This window comes from Chlorocebus sabaeus, chromosome 8 (genome assembly GCF_047675955.1).
Source record: "Chlorocebus sabaeus isolate Y175 chromosome 8, mChlSab1.0.hap1, whole genome shotgun sequence".
NCBI classification, from domain to species: Eukaryota; Metazoa; Chordata; class Mammalia; order Primates; family Cercopithecidae; genus Chlorocebus; species Chlorocebus sabaeus.
In genome coordinates, this window is record NC_132911.1 from 82,759,728 (window position 1) to 82,780,692 (window position 20,965).

At 36.8% G+C, this 20,965-nt stretch overlaps 1 protein-coding gene and 1 long non-coding RNA gene across 2 annotated transcripts in view; one reads left to right on the top strand and one right to left on the bottom strand.

The window, feature by feature from the left end:
- IL7 (interleukin 7) overlaps positions 1-3,574 on the bottom strand; it is a 61,806-nt gene extending 58,232 nt beyond the window's left edge. Inside the window, exon 1 of the mRNA NM_001292079.1 lies at positions 3,350-3,574. Within this exon, the coding sequence (NP_001279008.1) occupies positions 3,350-3,359 (10 nt within the window). The 5' untranslated portion in view covers positions 3,360-3,574. The remainder of the gene's footprint in view (positions 1-3,349) is intronic.
- A 378-nt stretch (positions 3,575-3,952) lies between these two features.
- The window catches only part of LOC140712213 (uncharacterized), a 46,389-nt gene continuing 29,376 nt past the window's right edge, over positions 3,953-20,965 (top strand). The window contains exon 1 of the long non-coding RNA XR_012093717.1: positions 3,953-4,133. This is a non-coding gene — a long non-coding RNA (uncharacterized lncRNA). The remainder of the gene's footprint in view (positions 4,134-20,965) is intronic.

Here is a 20,965-nt window from a genome sequence, read left to right on the forward strand (position 1 = left end):
TTAATTAGGTTACCAAAAAGATAAACCATAAGAACAATGCAAGGCAAGCGTGGGCTTGTGGGATTGCCCTTACTTCCCCTGAAGAGGCTGAAATTGGAGAATTTGTTTTCAGTAGGGAATTTGGTTAAACCAGAATGAGGTCTGTCTAAAAATTCTTGTTGGTTTTTAATGTAAGCCAAATAATACATTCAATCCTCAGATGCTTAAGTTATGGAGGTAAAAGTGAACATAAATAGTTTTCTACAATCCATCAACTCCAGTCTTTATCAGTCTTTAAAACCAGTTTTTACTGAATGTCCATTGCATAGACCTATTTTCACCGATAATTTGATTCCATAACCACTTTATGAGGAAGTAGGTAAGTACTACAAGTTATTCACATTTATAGATGGAGAATCTGGGGCACAGAAACAGTTATGTAGGAAAACTCCAGGCCGGGCACGGTGGCTCACGCCTGTAATCCCAGCACTTTGGGAGGCCGAGGCGGGCGGATCACGAGGTCAGGAGATCGAGACCATCCTGGCTAACACGGTGAAACCCCGTCTCTACTAAAAACACAAAAAATTAGCCGGGCCTGGTGGCGGGCGCCTATAGTCCCAGCAACTGGGAAGGCTGAGGGCTGAGCAGGAGAATGGCGTGAACCCGGGAGGCGGAGCTTGCAGTGAGCGGAGATTGCGCCACTGCACTCCAGCCTGGGTGACAGAGCCAGACCCCGTATCAAAAAAAAAAAAAAAAAAAAAAAAAAAAAAGAAAAAAGAAAAAAAGAAAGAAAACTCCTTTTGTATTTTTTGTAATTTTCTTTCTGTCTTTCTTTCTTTCTTGTTTTTTTTTTGTTTTGTTTTGTTTTTTGTTTTTTTGTTTTTTGTTTTGTTTTGTTTTGTTTTGTTTTGTTTTGAGATGGAGTCTCATTCTGTCACCCAGGCTGGAGTGTAATGGTGCGATCTCGGCTCACTGCAACCTCAGCTTCCCAGGTTCAAGTGATTCTCCTGCCTCAGCCTCCTGAGTAGCTGGGATTATAGGCGCTAGCCACAATGCCTGGCTAATCTTTTTTGTATTTTTAGTAGAGACAAGGTTTCACCATGTTGGCCAGGCTGGTCTCGAACTCCTGACCTAAGGCGATCTGCCCACCTCAGCCTCCCCAACTGTTGGGATCACAGGCTTGAGCTACCACGCCTGGCTGGAAAATTCCTGTATATAATATAGATATGGAATTCAAATCCAAGTCTGTCACGTTGAAGAGTCTAGAACCTCAGCTTTTAGGCACTGAACTACATTGCTTTCTTAAAAATTAACCATATATGTGTAGTCAAGGGGATTGTACAAAAACCTATCTCCCTGTGCATGAACCTCACTAGGGTACTTCCTGGCCAAACTGTGATACTGTATCATATGCTCTTATTTCAGAAAAAAACTAAATATTTGTTCTTATTACAGTAGGTTATGTGTCAGGGTTAAAAGCAGAAAAAAAGTCACATACATGAGTGTGAATATGACATGTAAGTTCGTTCTATGAAATGGCCTTTTCCATGTTTTAAAAAAATATTCAAACACTAATGTGATGCATTTTGTAATTCTACTTTGTACCTGTTCAGGGTTTCTAATGTTAGTTCTCTATTATTAGTTTTTGAGACAGGGCATCACTCTGTTGCCTAGGCTGGAGTATAGTTGTAAGATCATGGCTCACGGCAGCCTTGACTTCCAGGTTCAAGCAATCCTCCTGCCTCAGCCTCCCGAGTAGAGTCTGTTTTTTATTGCTATTCAACTTTTTGGTCCTCACATATGATGAAATTACCCTAACCAGATAACCACATAGTAGATCCTCAACTCCTTCAACTCTCAAAAGAAATGGCAAAGACAAAGGGTAAAGAGTAACCTTATGTGCACTCTTGATGGAACAAACTTCTAGTGAAATCTCTTGAAACAAACTGCAGGAAGCCATGCATTATAATCATTATTATTAGAATTTTACTATTTTGTCTGCTAATGAAAACTTATAACCCATGATTCATATAGCTGTACTTCAGGAAGTAAGGGCTCTTTCTGAAAAATGCACACGCTAGCTTCCTTTTCTCGGTTTACCTTTCTACTTTAGAGCAGAGGTGTTGCAAGGATTAGAACCAAAGGTGATCCAGAAAGAAGAAACTGCAGGAGAACTATGGGCATTGCAAGGAAAATACGGTTGTGCTCAATTTTTAGTTTTACATTAAGCTCCGGGAGGACACTCCTTAGAAGTCTTCCATAAATATGTCGGCTATTCTTTCTGCTCTCCCTATCTGTGTTTTGTTACTGAGCTGGTACTCCTTGGTTGTGTCAGTTCTTGATTCTTTACCCACGGGAGTGGAAAGAAGTCTTGATCTAACGGAGTAGCCATCAAAAGAAAGAGCAGTCAGTTTCCTATTCCTGCACGCTCCCCCCAGCTGTCTTCTTGCTTGAGGAAGTAGTTACTGTAAAGCATTCCAATTTTCCTAAGCAGATCTTTTCCCCTCACATCCCTTTTTCCTCTTTTTTTATTCCAGTAACTTTTTTGCTTTCATTGGTCATACATGACTGCCATCCGAATCCAACCCTCCTGAATTCTGTCCCTGTCCATTCTAAATCCGTATTCTGCACAAATAAGACATATTAGGTCTCAACACTGGTCTAGAAGTCAGAGTCATGCCTATTTCATTCTGCCTCCATCAAGAAGTGCCCGTAGGAAAAAAAAAAAAAAAAAAGGAATAACAACAACAATAAAACAGAAGCTGGCCTTGTCTCAGCGCCAGCCCCAGGACTGGTTTCCCAGCAATAGGCGCAAGGTACAGCCCTTGTCGGAAACTCCCAGTCTCACTCAGGGGGAAAAATGGGGTTTTCCGGAGACCTGTTTCCCTAGGGTTTAAAAGCGCGTCGCGTGGGAGCTTCGCTTTCACTTCTCTAGGGAGTTCTGAGCTGCAAGAGCCCAGCTACTCGCCGAACCCGGGTCGTCTGCGTGAGTAACTTGGGGCGTCCAGGAGCACGGGAAGGGCGCCAGACAGACAGAGAGCCTTTGGCTGCCTCTGAGACCGGCTCTAGGCTGCCACCGCTGAGCGGCACGGAGGCTGCAGCGTTCCGTCTCCGGACCGAAAGCAGGCGTCGGGGACTGCTACTCGCAGCCTGCCAGGGGCTGCAGCAGCCCCAGGTTCAAGTGACTATGGGCCAGGATACTCAAGCGCAGCTGGCGGCCGCCCGTGGGAGAGCCAGTGCTCTCCGCAGGTCCAAAGTGCAAGGCCAGGCTATTCCCGGACTTGCCTAGGCGCAGGGGCCCCCAGCGTGTCCCGGATTGCCCCGGCGCGCCTGGCGCGCGAACTTGTGCGCAAGGGAGAAGAGTGCTTACCATGGAACATGGTCTGCGGGAGGTGGGCGTAGTCATGATGACCGCAACTGGAGCAGGAGCAAACTCTCACCGCCCATAGTCACTCCCAGGACCCTGGTCTTCCGCGGAGTTGCAGAGTCTGCGTTGGGCAGGATGATCTCTGAAGCTGGTTCCTCTTACCCACGCCGCGCCTGCTGTTTCATCCATCCCAGGGGGGGCGGCACACACCACGGCCTGGTTCTGCGCTTTGCCTTTTCCATAACTTCCGTAGGATCCGCCAGCAATGTACTTTCAGTTTCTACTTTGCGCTTGGTCTGCAGGTTCAATTTTTGGGGTAATCAGCATGGAACCTTCATTATCCCCTCTCTCCTGGGCACCTGCTTCCCGCGCACCTGGACGAGGACCAGAGGAGGGCGCGAATTTCCAAATCACCGCAGGAGAAACCAACTGGCCTGAATCAAAGCGATTCTGGGTAAAAGACTTTCCAGATGACCTCTCAACGCCTTGGCAACGCTTGGCGGCTGGGAGCTAAAACCATGAGTTGTTAATATGTGCACGGAAGCCACAAGTGTGCAAGACGCAAGCTGGGTTATTGGAAGCGGACGACACCAAGGAGGCGTTGACGCGGATGTGGTGGACGTTGCCAAGTCGTCTCTTAAAAAAAGGAAGTGAAGAATGATTAAGAGGGTCACGCCCTCTACCACTCCAACCTCTCTAATCAGTCTCTTTCTGTTCTGTCTACTGTACATGCACCTGCTCAGGTGAGACCTCAAGGAAAAATAATCCTGTGGGTCCACCTAATCTGGTAAGTGTTACATTTAGAAAATCAAACCCCAAATTAAATGGAGGACGTGGAAACTGACAATAATATTTGACTATGACTTCCACATGCACATTTATCTGAATTGGTTAATGAATCAAACTATCCATCTTGAATGCGTGCCACTGAAATGTTAACTTTTTCCTGGGCTTGAATTATGTAGCTTATTTGCTACATTAGTTTGGTTTCTGCTATTCTGCAGAAACCCTGCCTAGATGAAGGTGCATAATGTAAACCAGTAAAGACAGCGATAATAATAACGACTATCATTTATCTAGCATTTGCTCTCTGCCAGTGTTGTGCTAAGTATTTTATGTATATCATCTCTGGCAAAACTTTGTGTGAGGTAGACCATTTTCTTATCTGCACTTTACAGATGTGGGGACTGAGACTTCCTTAAGTAACTTTCGAAAGTTCACTTAGCTAACTGAGCTTAGACACAGACTTGCTGCATTTGGGCTGTAGAAACTCCTTCGTGGAACTCCTGTGAATAAAGTAATAATGTGCACACTGATGCCGGGAGGGAGACAACAGGACGTGTGTGGCTTTGCCCCAGTGTGGGAACTTCAGGAACGGTTCCTGGAGTTTGTGACTTCTAAATTGACACTTGAAGAGGAATGAACTTGGGGCTGGTAAGGAATATGTCACATTCTGTTACAGTGTGAACAAGGAAGAGGAAAAGAGGAGGGAAGGAGAAAGGAAAAAAAAAAAAAAAAAAGAATGGCAATGAACTAGTGAAAACAGAGTTGCTAAAGCCTGAAACTTGGGTCTCTGATTTCCTTTTTTCGTCTCACTTCCCACGTCAAATCCATAGACAAGTGCTGTCTGCTCCACCTCCAAAATTAACCCTAAGGTGACTATAGAGACTGTCTAAGGGATCTTCTGGCTTTCACTTTTGCCCACAACCCTTCATTCTTCTCAGAGCAGCAGGATATCTGATTCCACTTTGTGCCCCGCCCTCTGGTCCCTTCCCACTGGGTACCAGGCCCTCAGTGCCCTGGTGATCTGGGCCCTGCTGCCCTCTCTGACGTTTCCTGGCACCATGTCTCTATCCTCCAGCCGCACTGGCATTTCACTTGCCGCCCAGCGTACACTTAGTATGGTCTCTAGCCCATGGCTGGCACAGGGTGACAGAGTAAGAGAGAACAGGTGAGTGGGAATGCATGAGTGAATATGTGTGAAAGAGAAAGTGCGTGAAAGCAGAAGGAAATAGAATGAAAGAGGAAGAGAAGGGGGTAAGTAAATGGAAAAGAGAGACAGAATGGAGTGAGAAAAGCCACATATTTCCATTTGACTGGAACCTAGAGTGGGAGGTGGGGAGGAGGACAGACATGACACTGGAGTGAGCTTTAAAAATGATTTCTATAATGGAACACACCTAGCTTGGGGATTTATTTATTTATTTTAAATCCCTAACAGCAGATTGAAGTATGTAACTGTTCACTGTTCATAGCCTGCACTTTTTTTTTTTTTTTTTTAACTTTCCAGGAACAAAGTAAAAGAGCATCCATCAATAATTTACACAAAAGGAAATCCGTCTTCCTTTTTATCACAATCACCATAAATCCAGGCAGAATAAGGGTTGTACATACCTGAACTTTTGGGAAGCCTGAAAGGAAGTTATTCAGAGCTGCAGGAGAGGCAATGTAAACGTTACTGGATTCTGCCCCCAACTATAAAGAATCTGTCTGAAGAGAATATTCATAAAGCTTTGGGAATTGTTACAGTTATATGAAATGGGCACATTCTAACAACATCAAGTAATGTTTTATTTTTCTGTCTATGAGATAATTAGTGCCATTTTAAAAAAAATCCAAAATGAAGTCTTAAATTAGCTTTTGATATTTTGATAAACTGAATATTATTTTTTATAAGATAGATGAACAAGGATAAAATGTTTTATAAATTTTTAAAATGCTAATGTTTTATGATTAAAGAAATGGAGTGGTTACTATTATATTTGCTCATAGACTCAATGAACCGGACAGAAAAGCCTTTAAGGGGACAAAATAGTAAATACATTTTATGAATTATGGTAAATAAATGTTAAAAGAGAAGACAACATTCTCAGAATGATCAATATAATGTAACAGAAGAAGTTCAAATAAAATTATATGATGTCAAATTAAAGAGAAAATTATTGAACATTAACCAATATCTTTTTAATGTTCTACAGTCTTCAGTCAGAATAGTCAATAATTATAAACTGGAAAATATTTTTTTATTAATATTTAAACTATTTTTACCCAACTTAATATGACCACTTTTTATAGTCTGTGATCTGAATTCTATCTCTCATTCTATCTATGGGTAGTATGAAGTTCTTTTTATTTAACTTTCCAGTAATAATATTCAACATATTTAAAACACACACACAGCCACAGAGCCAACATTATGGATATATGATCTGTGTAATTGCACAGGGCCTTGTACTTCATTTGATGCTCTGCTGTCACTGTATTGAAATTCCTCATTTTTAGATAAAGGAACTCTTATTTTCATTTCGCACTGGGTTTCACAAATTCTATAACGGTCATGCACGCTCATACATGTTAAGTTACACATTGTGGATAGCAGTGCATGTCTTTGAGGTGATTTCAGTTTGGTGGGAAAAGCAGATATTAAATATCTAATTTCAAAGATGAAAAATATTATTAAAAGAGAAACATGATATATTATGTGAATCAGAAGTTTAAAGTAGTATAGGCCCGTTTTTATATTTAAATGCAGATCCATAAAGACTAATTTACCTGCCCAACAAACAAGCAACTATGAGAGGATGACCTGTAATTTGATAAAATTTAAATCTTACCAAATGACTAATGAACGTCTATTTACATGATCATGGGTTTTTTTGCTGCATTCCTAAATAAACCATAAATTTAACATAATGCAACATTCAAATTGGTAATATTTAACCTAGAATTTTACAGTTGTAGTCGTAATTGGGTTGTGTTTATTTTTCATTTTATATTCAACTGATATTGGGCTAGTTTTGTCAGGTTATGCTAGTTTCATAAAATAAATTGGGAATTCTATTGTTTTCTAAAACTGTCAACTGTTTAAACGTGTGAAATATGTGTTTAAACATATTTGTTTCTGACAGACTTACTGGAGTTCAACAATAAAACTTACTTGATTTCATGGATGAAGCCCAGGGATAGGATGAGACTGTCAGTTTTGAGCATTACAAATATGAAAACGAAAAAGGGTTTATTTTGAAGGCTGAATCAAAATGGCCATGTCGGACTGTCAGAACTTTGCTGGAGATGGGAGTGTTAGCATATCAGTGATGGCCAGAGCCATGGAAATGAATGCAGATACTCAACCTGCGTGTTAGAAGACAGAAGAGAGAACTAATGCTAGCAGGATCCTTGGGGCATGAGCAACCCTAAAAAGTTGAGAAAGGGGTGCCCATCAACAAAACAGACAAATACATAGTAGGTAGCAAAGTGGAAAAGTCAGAAGTCAGTGTCCCAGAAGGCAACGGAAAATAGAATTTCAAGATAGAGTAAGTAACCAGTATTTCCAAATGTCACAAAGAGGTTGAAAAATGGAGGTTGAAAAGTGTGTCTATTAAATTTGGCAGAGCAGAGATTATCCATGATCCTCATGGCAACAGTTTGAGAAGAGCAGTGTAGATGCAAACAATATTCTAGTTTGCAGGGGTTGAGAGAAGAAAGAAATAAAGTAACAGAGTACAAATTTTACAAAATGTTTGGTAATAATAAAAGGGATAGGGTAATGATTTGAAAGGCATGGAATTTTTTATTTTCAATTATAAGAAACACTTGAGCATATTTATATATTACTTGATAAAATTAGGTTCTGCAGAACGGGGAAAGCATGGAACCTAGAAACCCAAGATATTCCGTTGATTTTTTTTTTCTTATTTTCTCTCCATTTCTCCCTCCTCTTTAATTTCTGACCCAAAATTCTATAATTCTGAACAATCAGGATCCACTCTTTATCTGGGACCTAAATTTATGTTTCTTACTGAAATGTTCCCATTGGCACTCGTCTAATTCTGGATTGAGTATTGGCTTGTCTAAGAAAGAAGTCTAATATTTCCCAAATCGCCTTTCAGAGAGGGCAACTGTAGCTTTTACATAGATTGCATTATCCAATCCCTTTATATGCTAATGTTGCATTGTTGGCAATCACGGCTTTCTTTTATATACAGTCTGGCATTGCTTAACAATATATTCTGAGAAATAATAAATTAACCTTTGCTTACTGTAACTTTTTTACTTTATAAACTTTTAATTTTTTTCAACTTTTTAACTCTTGTCATAACATTTGACTTAAAACACGAACACATTGTACACTGTTCAAAATATTTTCTTTCTTTATATCCTTATTCTATACACTTTTTTCTTACTTTTTAAACTTTTTTGTTAGAAACTAAGACACAAACACACGTATTAGCTTAGGCCTACACGGTGTCAGGATCATCATCACTGTCTTCCATTTCCACATCTTGTCCCACAGGAAAATTCTTCAGGGACAATAACATGCATGAGCTGTCATTTCTTATGATAACAATGCCTTCTCCTGGAGTACCTCCTGAAGGAGCTACCCCAGGCTGTTTTACAGTTAACTTTTTTTTTTTTAATAAGTGGAAGGAGTACACTCTAAAATAGTGATAAAAGTATAGTAAAAACATAAACCAATAACATAATTGTTTATTATCAAGTATTGGGTACTGTACAGTACTGCATGTGCTATACTTTTATAGGACTGGCAGTGCAGTAGGTTTGTTTATGACAGCATCACCACAAACACATGAGTAATGGGTTGTGCTAAAGTTGTTACAATAGCTACATGTCACTAGGTGATAGGCATTGTTCAGCTCCATTATAATCTTAGACCACTTCCTATATGCAGTTCTTTTTTATACAATACATGATTGTGCTAGATTTTGGAGGGACTACACTTTTAACCATTGCCTTTATAGAACATTAATTAGAAAAGAATACACCTACAACAAATTTCTTCATGTAAACTGAAAAGAATGTAAACATATTTTGTTTAAATCACTGGATAGATTCCCTTTATATGATCCAGTTACTATATGAAGATGTCAAACTGTTCTTATGAGCTCTTGGAGAGCAGTTACTATCTTATTCAACCTGGAATTCTCTGTAGTCAACAGAATACCTTTCAATTTACAAATTCTACCCAAGTATGACTTGTGGAAAAGGGAGACATCAGACCGCACAAGTCTTGACTTGCTGTTATTACACAAAACCAGTACCTGAGCAAACTTGTGATAACATCCAAGAATGTTACAAAACCAGCTACTGATTGATATTGATATATCTAAAGTTCTGATAAGCTTGTTAAAATTCTAATATTTAATATAGATTTAGACTTCTTTTCCTGATATGGAAGACTTCCTAATATGGAAGTCTGTCTTGTTGAAATCCTTTTATTGTTAGATTAGAAATTAATCCAAACTACCTTTCCTTCAGGCAAGCCAGGTTTGGTACAAGTCAGGTTTCTCATTGCCTTAGACTATGATTGGACTCCTAGTACATCCATTAACTCATATACGATGTAAAATTATTAGGTTTATTGCAACAGTAATGAAATCATAATCTAGAAAGATACTGTATGTCCCTGAGTTTCTGGGGTATCAGTCATTGTTCTATGCCAATAATGTGTCAATTAACTGTCATCCTACAAGCCTGGAACTACCATTAATGTTTTCTCCAAATAATTTAATATATTATCTGGCAGTGACATATATATTTCAACGATAAGAGCACAAAAATTGAAATTTTTAAGAGACGAAAACAATAAGTCATGGAGTTTCATGTGCCGGTGATTTCTTCTTCAAACCACGGAGCAGTGTGTCATCTATGTCTTGAGTGACGATTTATTAAATGTCGGCTGTATGCTTTCATTTCCTTGTTTCTTTTTCTAGCAAGTCTCCCCTATGCTTTACTAAAATGTTTTTCAATTATGTCTTTCTCATTTAATGTTTTCAATTTTTTTTACATTGACTGATAAAATTGTCTGATTTCAAGTATATATAAATTGTGAAATGAATAATCTAGTTACCATATGCATTACCTCACATAGTTATCATTTTTATGATAAGAACACTTACCTTCACTCTCAGCATTTTTCAAGAATATAATATATTGTTATTAACTATATCACCATATTGTACAGTAGATCTCTTGATCTTATTTATTCTGTCTAACTGAAATTCTATATACTTTGACCAACATCTCCTCTACTTCCCCTACAACCACTCCAGCCCCTGGTAACCATAATTCTTCTCCTTAATTCTAGATCAGCTTTTTTAGATTCTACATATGAATGAATAAGATCAGGCAGTACTTGTCCTTTGTACCTGGCTTATGTCATTTAACATAATGTCCTCCAGGATCATCAATTTTATTGGATACCACAGAACTGTATTCTTTTTATGTCTGGATAGTATTCCATTATGTATATACACCATATTTTATTTATTCATTCATCCACTGATGGACATTTAGATTGATTCTACATATTGGCCATTGTAAATAATGATGCTATAAACACAGGAGTGCAGATATCTATTTGAAATACTGATTTCATTTCCTTTGGATGTATACCAAGTAGCAGGATTACTGGGTCATATGGTAGTTCTATTTTTATTTTGTTGAGAAACTTCCACACCATTTTCCATAATGGCTGTATTAATTTACATTCCTACCACCAGTGTTCAAGTGTTGCCTTTAATTCACATCCTCGCTAAAGTTATTATCGTATGACTTTTTCATAATGAACATTCTAACAGGAGTTAGGTAATGCCCCATTGTGGTTTTAGTTTGAATTACCCCAATGATTAGTGATGTTGAACGTTTTTATCATATATCTTTTGATTATTTGTATGTCTTCTTTGACGAATGTCTATTCAGATCCTTTGCCCATTTTTAAATCAAGTTATTTGTTTACTTGCTATTGTGTTGTTTGCATTCCTTATATATTTTGGATATTAACCTCTTAACAGGTCTATCATTTACAAATATTTTCTTCCATTTTGTAGGTGTCTCCTCTCTCTCTTGATTGTTTTGTTGTCTGTGCAGAAGGTTTTTAGTTTGATGTAGTCCTATTTTTTGATTTTTGCTTTTGTAGCCTGTGTTTTTGGAGTCATATCCAAAAAGTCATTGACCTGGTCCATGTCATGGAGTTTTTCTCCTATGTTTTCTTTTAATAGTTGCACCGTTTTAGGTCTTACATTTAAATCTTTAATCCATTTGGAGTTAATTTTGGTATATGATCTGAGATAAGAATCTAATTTCATTCTTCTGCATTTGGATATCTAGTTTTCCTGAAATCATTTATTGAAGAGATTGTCTTTTCCCTGTTGCATGTTATTGGCTCCTTTGTCAAAAATTAGTTGGTTATAAATGTGTGGAGTTTTGCCTGGGGTTTCTATTTTGTTCCATTTGTGTATGTTCTATTTTTATGCCAATACCATGATGGGTTTTAGTTAATAGAGCTTTGTAGTGTATTTTGAAGTCAGAGAGTGTGATGCCTCTTGCTTTGCTCTCTTTGCTCAAGATGGCCTTTGCTCTTTGGGGTCCTTTGTGGTTTCATACAAATTTTAGGATTTCTTTTTGTATTTCTGTAAAGAGTGTCATTAGTGACTTGACAGAGATTGTGTTGTATCTGTTGATTGTTTTTAGTAGTGTTGATATTTTAACAATGTTAATTCTTTCAACCCATAAACATTAAATATATTCCCATTTATTTGTGTCTTCCTCAATTTATTTCATCAGTGTTTCATAGTTTTCAGTGTAGATACCTTACAATCCCTGGATTAAATTTAATCCTGAGTATTTAATTCCTTTTGTAGCTATTGTAAATGGGATTGATTTCTTGATTTTTTAGGCTGTTTGCTGTTAGTGTATAAAAAATAATTTTTGTATGTTGATTTCGTATCCTGCAACTTTACTGAGTTTCTTTATTAATTCCAATATATTACATGTGTATAGTTTCTATATATAAGACCATGTCATTTGCAAAGGGAAAATTTGACTCCTTTCTTTTCAATTTGGATCCTTTCATTTCTTTCTTTTGCCTAATTGTTCTGACTAGGACCTCCAGTCCTATATCAAATGGATGTGACAAGAATAAGCATCCTTGTCATGTTCTAGATTTGGAGAAAAACTTTTCAAGTTTTTCCCATTAAGTATAATGCTAGCTGTGGTTTTGCCATATGTGGCCTTCACTGTATTGAGATACATTCATTTTATAACTATTTTTTAATGTATGTTGCATTTTGTCACTTTTTCTGCCTCTATTGAAATGATCATATGGTTCTTGCCTTTAATTCTATTAATGTGATGTACCACAATTACTGATTTATGAATGTCAAACCATCCTTGCATCCCTGGGATGAATCCTACGAGATATTGGCAAATGATGTTTTAAAATGTACTATTGAATTTGGTTTGCTAGTATTTTGTTGAGGATTTTTTGCATATATGTTCATCAGGGATATTTGTCTGTAGTTTTCTTTTTTTGTAGTGTCTTCATCTGGTTTTGGTATCAGGGTAATTCTGGCCTCATAAAATGAACTTGTAAGTATTCCATCCTCCTCGTTTTTTGGAACAGTTTGAAAATAATTGGTATTAGTTCTTCTTTGCATGTTTGATAGAATTCAGCAATAATGCCACCCGGTCCTGGGTTTTTATTTGGTGGGAGGCTCTTGTTTATTGCCAATTCAATCTCCTTACCTGTTTTTGATCTGTTAAGATTTTCTACTTCTTGATAATTGATAATCTTGGAAGGAGGTATGCATCACGGAATTCATTCATTTTTTCTAGGTTATCCAATTTGTTAATGTGTAATTCTTCATAATAACCTTGTATGATCCTTTGTATTCTTGTTTTATTGGTTGTAATGTCTCTTCTTTTTTATTTTGTATTTTATCTGAGTCTTCTTTTTTTCTTACTCTCTTAAAGTTTTGCCTATTCAAAAAAACTCTTTATTTTTTCTAGTCTATATTTAATTTACTTTTGTTCTAGTCTTTGTCATTTTCTTCCTTCTTCTAACTTTGGACTTAGTTTGTTCTTCTTTTCTAGTTCCTTGAGAGACAATGTTGGGGTATGTATTTGAGATCTTTCTTCTTTTGATGAAGGTTTTACTGCTATAAACTTCTTTCTTAAAACTGTTTTTGCTTTATTCCATAGGTTTTGGTACGTTGTGTTTTCACTTACATTTGTATCAAGATATTTTTAATATCTCTTTTAATTTTTTCATTGACCCATTGGTTGTCCAGGAGCATGCTGCTTAATTTCCATGTATTTGTGAATTTTCCAAAACTCCTTTTGTTACTGATTTCTAGTTTTATGCCATTGTAGTGAGAAAATAAACTTGATACAATTTTAGTATTTTAAAATGTGTTAAGACTTGTTTTCTGGCCTAACACATCATCTATCCTGAATAATATTCTATATGTAGTTGAGAAGAATGCGTATTTTGCAGTTGTTGATTGGAATGTTATGTATATGTTTGATAGGTCCGTTTGATCTACAGTATAGTAGGTTAAGTCTTATTATTCCTAATTAATTTTCTATGTGAATGATCTCTATTGCTGAAAGTGGGATGTCCCTATTATTATTGTATTGCAGTCTATATCTACCTTAAGATCTACTAATACTTGCTTTATATATTTAGGTGCTCTGATATTGTGTGCATATGTATTTACAGTTGTTATATCTTCTTACTGAAAATGCCATTATATAATGCTTTTTTGCCTTTTTTTTACTAAAGAGGTCATTTACAGAATGACTTCTGTAAAGAAGAGTCATTAATATAATGACCTTCTTTGTCTCTTTTTACAGTATTTTACTTAAGGCTTATTTTATTTGATAGTAGTATAGCTACTCCTGCTCTCTTTTGGCTTCCATGTCCATGGAATATCTTTTTGCATCAGTTTGCTTTTAGATGAAGTGATCTTCTTGTAGACACAAAATAGTTGAGTCTTTTTTTATGCATTCAGTCACTCCATATCTTTTTAATGGATGATTTAATCAACATAATTATTAATAGGTAAAGATATTGCCATTTTCTAGTTGTTTTGTAGATCTTTTGTTCTTTCTTCCTTTCTTACTGTCTTCTTTTGTGGCTAAGTGATTTTCTCTAGCAACATGTTTTGACTCCTTGCTTGAGCCTGTGTGTGTGTGTGTTTGTGTGTGTGTGTGTGTGTGTGTGTGTGTGTGTCTGTTTCTACTTAGAGGTTTTTGCTTTGTGATTGCCATGAGGGTTACAAAAAACTTCTTGTATTTATAACAGGTTATTTTAAACTGATTAAAATAAAAAAAAGAACAGGAAAACCAAGACTTCTATGATTTTACTCCATTTCTCCGTCCACATTTTAAATTTTTGTGTTGCAATTTATATCTTTTCGTATTGCACATCCCTTAACAATTTCTTTTAGCTATTATTTTTAATAGTGTTATCTTTTTACCTTCATCCTAAAGATACAAATAATTTCCACACCATTTTTACAATATTAGAGTATTCTCAATTTGTGTACTTTTTCCCGTGAGTTTTATACTTTCAGATGTTTTTGTGTTACATATCAGCATTCTTTTCTTTCAGACTGAAAAACTCTCTTTAGCATTTCTTATAAGACCATTCTGGTCTTATAACACCTTCGGCTTTTGTTCTTCTGGGAAGGTCTTTATAACACCTGTATTTCTGGACAACTTTGATAGGTGCAGTATTTTTGGTTGGCAAGTGTGTAGCAGGCTTCTTCATTTATTTATTTAATTTTTTCCTTTGTATAAATCATCCTACTCTCTACTGGCTTTTGTAAAGTTTAATTGAGAAGTCTGCTGGTAACTCTATTGAAACTTCCTATATATTATTTGTTTATTTTCTTTTGCTGCTTCCAAACTCCTCTCTTTGTCACTGATTTTTCATAGTTTTGCCATGTATGTTGGGGTAGTCTTATTTACATTGAATCTGATTGGAGACCTTTGATCTTCAGTGTCTAGATATTTACAGCTATGTTCAGGTTTGGAAAATTTCCTGCTACTATTTCTTTAAGTAAGGTTTCTGCTTCTTTATTTTTGTCTTTTCCTTCTTGAAGTCTAATGCCTTGAACATTTAATGTTCTTTCGAGACTATTCCATAAATGCTGTAAGCTTTATTTATTTATTTGTTTATTTATTCTCTGACGGTATATTTTAAAAAACCTAATTTTGAGTTCAAAGATTCTTTTCTCTACCTGAATAATTCTGCTGTTCATGCTCTCAAGTGCACTTGTTATTTCTTTCATTGTATTTTCAGCTCCAGAATTTCTATTTGGTTTTTTTATTACTTCAATTTTTCTACCAAGTTTTTCATTTTGGTCACATGGTTTTCCTCATTTCATTGACTTGTGTTTCTGAATTTTCCTAAAGTACTCCAAGCTTCCTTAAAATAGTTATTTTGAATTCTTTGTCAGGTAGTTAATACATGTCCATTTATTTAGCATCTATTACTGGCACCTTATTTTGTCTCTTTAGTGATATATTTCGTTGATTGTTTGTGATCTTTGTGGTGGTGTTTTGAAGTCTGTGTATTTAAAGTAGGTACTCATCTTATTCTTTATAGACTGTTTTTTTTGGTTTGTTTGTTTGTTTTTCTTGCAAAGCCCTGTGATAAGCATAGCACTGATGTATGCCAGAAGTTGGGGAAATTGCGACTAGCTTGCTGTTTCCAGAAGTTTGGAGTCCACTGTGGTGGGTGCAGCACTGGCATGGACTAGAAACCAGGGGCAGATGAGGCCAGTGCAGTGCTGTAGTAGACCTGAATTCCAATGCAGCTATGGCTGACATGGCACTGCCAGAAAACTGGAACCTGCTATGACAGGCACAATGCTAGAATGAGCTGGAAGCCCAGGGACATTGAGGCCTGCCTGCTACAGAGGGCTGTGTGGAGCCTGGATCTCCTGACATCAGCCCAGTGGTGTGGGATAGAGATTAAATATGCCACTTAAGACTGAAGCCTTAGCCTGTGTGGTCCCACTGGTTATGAGGGAAGGCAGGCCTATAAGTTAATTTCAGGGGTACAAGTCTGGAATATGGGACCCTGGGGCTCTCCCAAGTGCTGGATTTACTGTGGTGGGCCCAGTGTTGGGGTTCAAGGTAGAGTCCTGTGCTCACTTCCCTCTGTTTCCTCCAAGTGTATAGTATCTCCCTACATGCTGTGCTGCCTGGGTTTGGGGGAGGGATGATGTAAACAATCCAAAACTGTTCTTCTTACCCTCTTCAATGCATCTTTTCTTATTGTTGTGCCACAATCAGGAACTATGATCTCTCACCTTGCTTCCCTGGCTCTTATGAAAGTATGTTTGTATGTGAAGAGTTATTCAAATTGATGTTTCTGCAGAGGGATTATCACTGGAGAGTTCTACTCTGCCATTTTGTTCCTTATCTGGATACATTATGAATAATTATAAAGCCATCCTTTAAATGGAAAATCAGCAGAAGAATGCGATTATGGAGGCTAAGAAGTTCCACAGTAGGCCATCTGTTTGCAAGCTGCAGAACTAGGAAAACCAGTACTATGGCTTAGTCCAAGTCTGAAAGCCTCACAACCAGGGAAACTAATGGTGTGTACCTATCAGTACAAGGCCCAAAACTTGAGAACCTTGGGGCCACTGGTCCTGGACTCTCAGTCTCGGAGTCCAAAGTCTGATGAACCTGGAGTTCTCATTTCCAAGGGCAAGAAAATAAGTCTGTCCTAGTTACAGAAGAGAGAAAGAGATAATTTGTCTTCTCTCTATTTTTTGTAACCACATAGTTTTTTGTTTTGTTTTGTTTTGTTTTGTTTTTCTGATCTTCCTTGGTAATACATTGCTTTAATCAGCATAATGTAAAATTTTATATTTTCTGTTATTTTCATCATTTCAAAATGATATTCTGAATTATTTTCATTCTCTGAGACCTTTAAGTTTTTATCTAAATTAGGAAAAGGAGATCGTTTTGATTCTATCTCTAAACTAATAGGAACTTTTATAACTTTCCTATTCTAAAACACATTTCATGAAATTAGGGCTTTTTTTTTTTTTTTTTTTTTGGGAGAGTTTCACTCTTTTTGGCCAGGCTGGAGTATGGTAGCACGATCTAGGTTCACTGCAGCCTCCCCCTCCTGGGTTCAAGCGATTCTCCTGCCTCAGCCTCCCGAGTAGCTGGGATTATAGGCATCTGCCACCATACTGGGTTATTTATTTATTTTTTTGTATTTTTGGTAGAGATGAGGTTTCACCATGTTGGCCAGGCTGGTCTCGAACTCCTGGCCTCAGGTAATCTGCCTGCCTCGGCCTCCCAAAGAGTTGAGATTACAGGCATGAGCCACTGCACTCGGCCGAAATTAGGGCTATTTACCAAACAAATATATCTGTCTCTATTAAGCTATTTGAGTTTTATTTTTAAGCTTTTCAGTACATACAGTTTTCCCTTTATTTGAGTGGTCTTATAACCTACAATGAGGTCTAACTGAAAAGGAAACAAGAGCAAAATATTGTGTGTTCAGGTGTATCGATCATTTAAGAATAAGCCAATGGTTGAGACTAGAGGTTTTTGCAGTCATTCTCCAATAATTACCAGATTTAAATCAGTGATTTAAAAATAAAATCCAAAACCAACCAAACCCCCAAAACATAAAACAATAGAATGGAAGACTTTCAATAGCCACATGGATCAGTAATAAAAGGCAAAAAAAAAAAAAAAGAAAAAAAAAGAAAAGAAAAATCCAAGGAAAACCCCAAGGGTTACATCTAGAAAAGATCAGGAGATACCAAGCAGGGCAATTTCCTGTTTGTTGTTGTTTTAATCTTGACTACAACGACTGTCTTCTTATGACTTTAAATTTTTAATGAGTCTTTATAGGCCCTTAATACCCTCAATAAATATTTGTTTTCTTGGCCCGAATTTGAATTAATACAACTTCTTCTTTTCTTCATCCTGTAACATCTTTATTGAATATTAAACTGCAAAAGAAAATAATTGAATTCTATCACAAAACTGTTCTTGCAAGTACACTTCTTTGGAAGTTCTCTTTCAGTACTTTCCCACTGTTTTGGTGCAGCTATTTCAATATACTATATCAGAAAATGGAATTAACTGGAATTTTGATTATCATGATAATAAGTAGTGGTTCAAACATTGTGTGTTTCCCAAACATTATTGCCAAGACAATGAGTTTCTTTCTCTGAAAAAGCACCACCACAATTTTTGCATAGCTATTTGTTCTAGCAGTGTGCATCTTTCATTACTAGAAATAAAAACCAGGCTGGGTGCAGTGGATCATGCCTGTAATCCCAGCACTTTGGGAGGCTGAGATGGGCGGATCACAAGGTTGGGAGTTCGAGACCACCCTGGCCAACATGGTGAAACTCCATCTCTACTAAAAATACAAAATATTAGCCGGTGTGGTGGCACGCACCTGTAATCCCAGCTACTTAGGAGGCTGAGGCAGGAAAATTGCTTGAACCTATGAGGTGGAGGTTGCAATGAGTTGAGATTGTACCACTGCACTCTAGCCTGGGCAACAAAGCAAGACTCCTTCTTGAAAAAAAAAAGAAAGAAAGAAAGACAAAGAAAGAAAAAGAAATAAAGGCCAAATGGCAAAGACACATAATAGTAATCAGTTTTATTCTTTACTTGCCTATAAGATTTCCTGAACAGGTTTTATCTGTTTACTACTGTAAATATACTATATACACTGTCTGAAGAATCAAAGGAAATCTCATAAGGATTGCTCTGTTGTCCTGCACTTCATTGATGAGACTCATTCTTCTTTCTGGAAATAGTAAAGATTAGCTTATAAATGTGCTCAAGTCTCTCCAATCCTAAATAACTTTTCTTTTAATTCAACACACAGTTATCAAGTAATCTTATGTGCCATACAGTGTTCTAGGTACTCAAGATATATCAGTGTCCAATATCAAAAAATAATTTCTTTGAAACTGAGTTCACCTATTAGTGAAACAGCTACACAATATATAGTAAAGAATATCAATTGTATAAAATGCTAGATAGTTATTAAGTTCTATGGGGAAAAAAAGTAGAATCAGGGTAGAGAATTTGTGTGTGAGGTGTGGAGGAAGTGTTATGATTTTAAATAGGCCTTAGTGGGAAAGTAACTTTTGAGTAAAGATGTGAAAAACATGAGTGAGTGAGCCATGTGGATGCAAATAAGAAGTGCCTTCTGGAGAGAGCAAAGGCAGCACTAGAGTCCTAAGGCAAGTGCCTGCCTGGAAACTTCGAGCTGTCCACTCTCAGTTACTTTCCTTTCTCTTTCTGTTCTTACATACTGGCTCATTCTGCATAGTTTTACACTTACTGTTTCTGCTCCTATTATTCTCCACTCCACTGCACTTTGACTTCTGTCTGTTGTGTCTGAAATCACCAATGAACTAGTTGGCTAGTTGTTTTTGATGTTACTACTTAAATAGCCATTTAAAAATTATAAAACAGAAACATGCAAAATGTAAATGCTTAATAAATGGAATTAAAATTTTAAAGCAAAACTTCATATAATTTGTGACAATCATGCTGTTAATACCCTACTACATAATTGCTCTCTGCACACATAAATGTTTATGTGCAGTATGGTACCACATAACAGTATTTCGGTGAATGACAAACCACATATATGACAGTCTGTCCCATGAGATTATAACACTGTATTTTTACTGTACCTTTTTTATGTTTAGATACACAAATACTTACCATTGTGTTACAAGTTCTTACAGTATTTAGTACAGTAACATGTTGAACAAGTTTGTAGCCTAGGAGCAATAGGATATGCTTTATATCCTAGGTGTGTAGTAGGTTCTACAGTCTAGGTTTGTGTAAGGACACTCTGTGATTGCACAATTACAAAATTGTCTAATGAAGCATTTCTTAGAACAAATAGCTGTCATTTAGTGATGTATGACTGTATATATGTATTTTCAACCCCAATGAGATAATACTGTACATATTGTTCTGCAACATGGTTTGTTTTCTGTCAATGATCTCCGATTTATATTTCAATAAGTTCTTTATCTAATAGTCAATGGTTAAATTTCCAAAATTGCTCCCAAAATGTTAATTGCATTGGAGATCTGTTTCTGGGCCATTTCTGTGGTTGTAGCTAGAAAAGTTATGAGCTTGTATTCATGTTTCCAATTGTATTTTAATAAATAGTTTAGCTTTTTTACTTTATTTAAATAAATAACTTTGCTCTTTTCACTTTCATTGAAAATATTGACTTACCTATTAATAATAGATTCTTAGTAATAAAGTTCTTATGAAATATCAATACTGATATTACACCAAACGATATAACTTATAAGGGAAGTTCAAATTGTCTTCATAGTTATTTCTGTTCTTTGAATGCATCTGATATGGTTTGGCTGTATCCCCACCAAATCTTATCTTGAATTTCCATAATCACCACATGTTGTGGGAGGGACCAGGTGGAGATAATTGAATCATGGGGGCAGTTTCCCTCATTCTGTTCTTGTGATAGTGAGTTCTTACAAGATTTGATAGGTTTATAAGGGGCTTCCACCTTCACTGGGCACTGATTCTTCTCCTTCCTGCTGCCATGTGAAGAAGGATTTGTTTGGTTCCCCTTCTGCCATGATTTTAGCTGTCCTGAGGTCACTTCAGCCATGCTGAACTTTGAGTCAATTAAACCTCTTTGCTTTATAAATTACCCTGTCTTGTGTATATCTTTACTAGCAGTATGAGAATGAACTAATACAATAAATTGGTACTGGCAGAGTGGGGTGCTGCTGTAAAGATACCCAAAAATATGGAACTGAC